Source organism: Octopus bimaculoides, chromosome 3 (genome assembly GCF_001194135.2).
Source record: "Octopus bimaculoides isolate UCB-OBI-ISO-001 chromosome 3, ASM119413v2, whole genome shotgun sequence".
NCBI lineage: Eukaryota > Metazoa > Mollusca > Cephalopoda > Octopoda > Octopodidae > Octopus > Octopus bimaculoides.
This window is the reverse complement of record NC_068983.1, coordinates 100,365,330-100,367,641: the sequence shown is the minus strand read 5'-3', so window position 1 is coordinate 100,367,641 and position 2,312 is coordinate 100,365,330. Positions and strand designations below refer to the sequence as shown.

At 35.3% G+C, this 2,312-nt stretch overlaps 1 protein-coding gene across 1 annotated transcript in view; it reads right to left on the bottom strand.

Annotated features, from left to right (window-relative positions):
- LOC106868642 (transcription factor SPT20 homolog) overlaps positions 1-2,040 on the bottom strand; it is an 81,717-nt gene extending 79,677 nt beyond the window's left edge. The window contains exon 1 of the mRNA XM_052966361.1: positions 869-2,040. Coding sequence (XP_052822321.1) covers positions 869-976 — 108 coding nt within the window. The 5' untranslated portion in view covers positions 977-2,040. The remainder of the gene's footprint in view (positions 1-868) is intronic.
- Between the last annotated feature and the right edge of the window lie 272 nt (positions 2,041-2,312).

The window sequence follows — 2,312 nt, the reverse complement described above, 5'->3', positions numbered from 1 at the left end:
CACACACATTCACACACACACACACACACACACACACACACACACACACACATATATATATATATATATATATGTGTGTGTGTGTGTGTGTGTGTGTGTGTGTGTGTGTGTGTGTATGTGTGTGTGTGTGTGCGCGCGCTCACGCGTATGTGTGTGTGTCTGAATATTCAAGAGCGTGCGAGTACGCAGTTATTTCTTCATCATATTGTTCTCTCTCTCTCTCTTTCTGACTACACATGTCTGTGTACACACACACGTACACACACACACACACACACACACACACACGCACATGCACACACATAGAATAGACATGTAGACATGTATATCTCTATTTCTCCATTCTCTCTATTTGACCTTATTTTGAACTGATGTAAATATAGACCATGTGCTTGATTCCTATGAGTATGATGTAGCAGGATTTTTAGGAGGAAGAGAAACAGATGTATCGTTGTTGGGATGCTACTATGAAGCTTGAGGCATAAAAGAAAGAAAATCACTGATTTTTTTCTTCTTTCTTTTTCTTTTTTTAACTTTTCCATTAGAAACTTATTTTGCTTCAAAATATTCCAGAAAATTTCACAATAAAACCATTAAAAAAACCATGCTAACGATACTGAACCGTATCAATGTGATATAACGGATATGCTCGATCCAAACTTTATGAAAAAACACTCACGCACATACTTTCAAAACTTTTAAACTTTCACTTTTCTATAAATTCTTGGTAATTTCTTTGTTTCTAGAAAGTTTAATTTGACAGTGAACAGTAATGAATATATAATACGTAGACAATTTTTTTCTTAGAAAAACGCATTAAACACACAAAGGAGCTGATTACTTGCTAGTGAGTGAGTCACAGTCTTACCTTAATTTCTTTGGTTTTAATTGAGGGATTGGTTTTGTCTGTGACTGACGGACTAGGACAGGCAGAGGCAGATAGCAGCCGACTCCGTCTCCGAGTAATCATGGTCATAAGGTAAAATACCCAATGTAAATATATGTGATAAAAGATGCCAGGGTAGGAACAGATGACGCCTTGTGATCGAAGTTATTGTGAATCAGATATTCGGTTGCAATATCAAATAAAGATATTGATAACAAAAACATTTGGTAAGGGATAGATGTTTCATTTGTAATGAAACCCACAGCACTAAAATAAAAAGAATGGTTACAGGGCAAAAAATTAAAAATTAAATAAAAACGAAAGGAAAATGTTTCATATCACAGAATATAAAGTTTGGTATTTGTGTAGCGAACCGATTCGATTCTTTTTGTTCCTTTATGTTAAATTCCTCGAGATAAAAATCACAGTTAATCCATTAATTTAACGATTGCTTAATTTACAGAACAAACTCTACGTAGAGAAAAAGTTGGGTTTTGTTTGTCTTTTTTTTTTTAAATAGGACTAACAACAACAATCAGATGTATTCAAACTCAACTGAATAACCGGATACAGAGAGATAAAAAGTTGTATGTGAGATTTGAAAGAACAAAGAGAAGAGAGAGAGAGGAAAACATAAATAATTTAAATAAATAGGTAGAGATTCCCAGCTTCGGTAAGAATAGTTATATGGTATAGAAGCCCTCAACATCAAATGAAGCTCATTCCAAAACAACAGAACATTAACCTGTGCTACATTTAGGATAGGGGAAGGTAAGCTGAGAGGTAGTGATATGCTGGTAGGTGGATGTTGTTGCTCTTAAGTAACTTAAGATAATTTCAAATGAAACTGAGTGGGGCGTATTTCATGCTTATCTCCTGTAAAGACCCCCTAACAAATAACTACAGGCCGCTTGTTAAAACCGGTTGACCTCCAAGCCATTATAAAAGCTTACCGCTCGCTTTATTACATTGCCATGCCCTACGTTCCTTGCATCACCTACTTAACGCGCTGTTTTCGCATTTGTGTTCCGCCTTTTCCAAATTTGACCAAAATATGATGTGCCGTATGGTTAACGATGCCCGAAACTGTCCATATATGGTTGAGAGCAGTCAGCAACTTAGTTTCTTGTATCAACTTTCATATAAGCTGCGCGCCGAGGCTATCCATATACGCCAAAGTTGCTGTTCTTCTGTCAATTTACCAATTTAGCAGTAGGCTGCGCAAACCAACTCGCAGATAAACTTTCCTCAATTCTTTTCTCACTCATAGTAACAAATATCAACACACCTATATAGTTAGCCAAAACTTATGGTTTTATTATTATTATATTCATTCATTTTACTTTTAGTCATAGAAAATTACCATTACTTATAGCAAACGCACACAACCATACACATACATACATTATATATATATATACATATA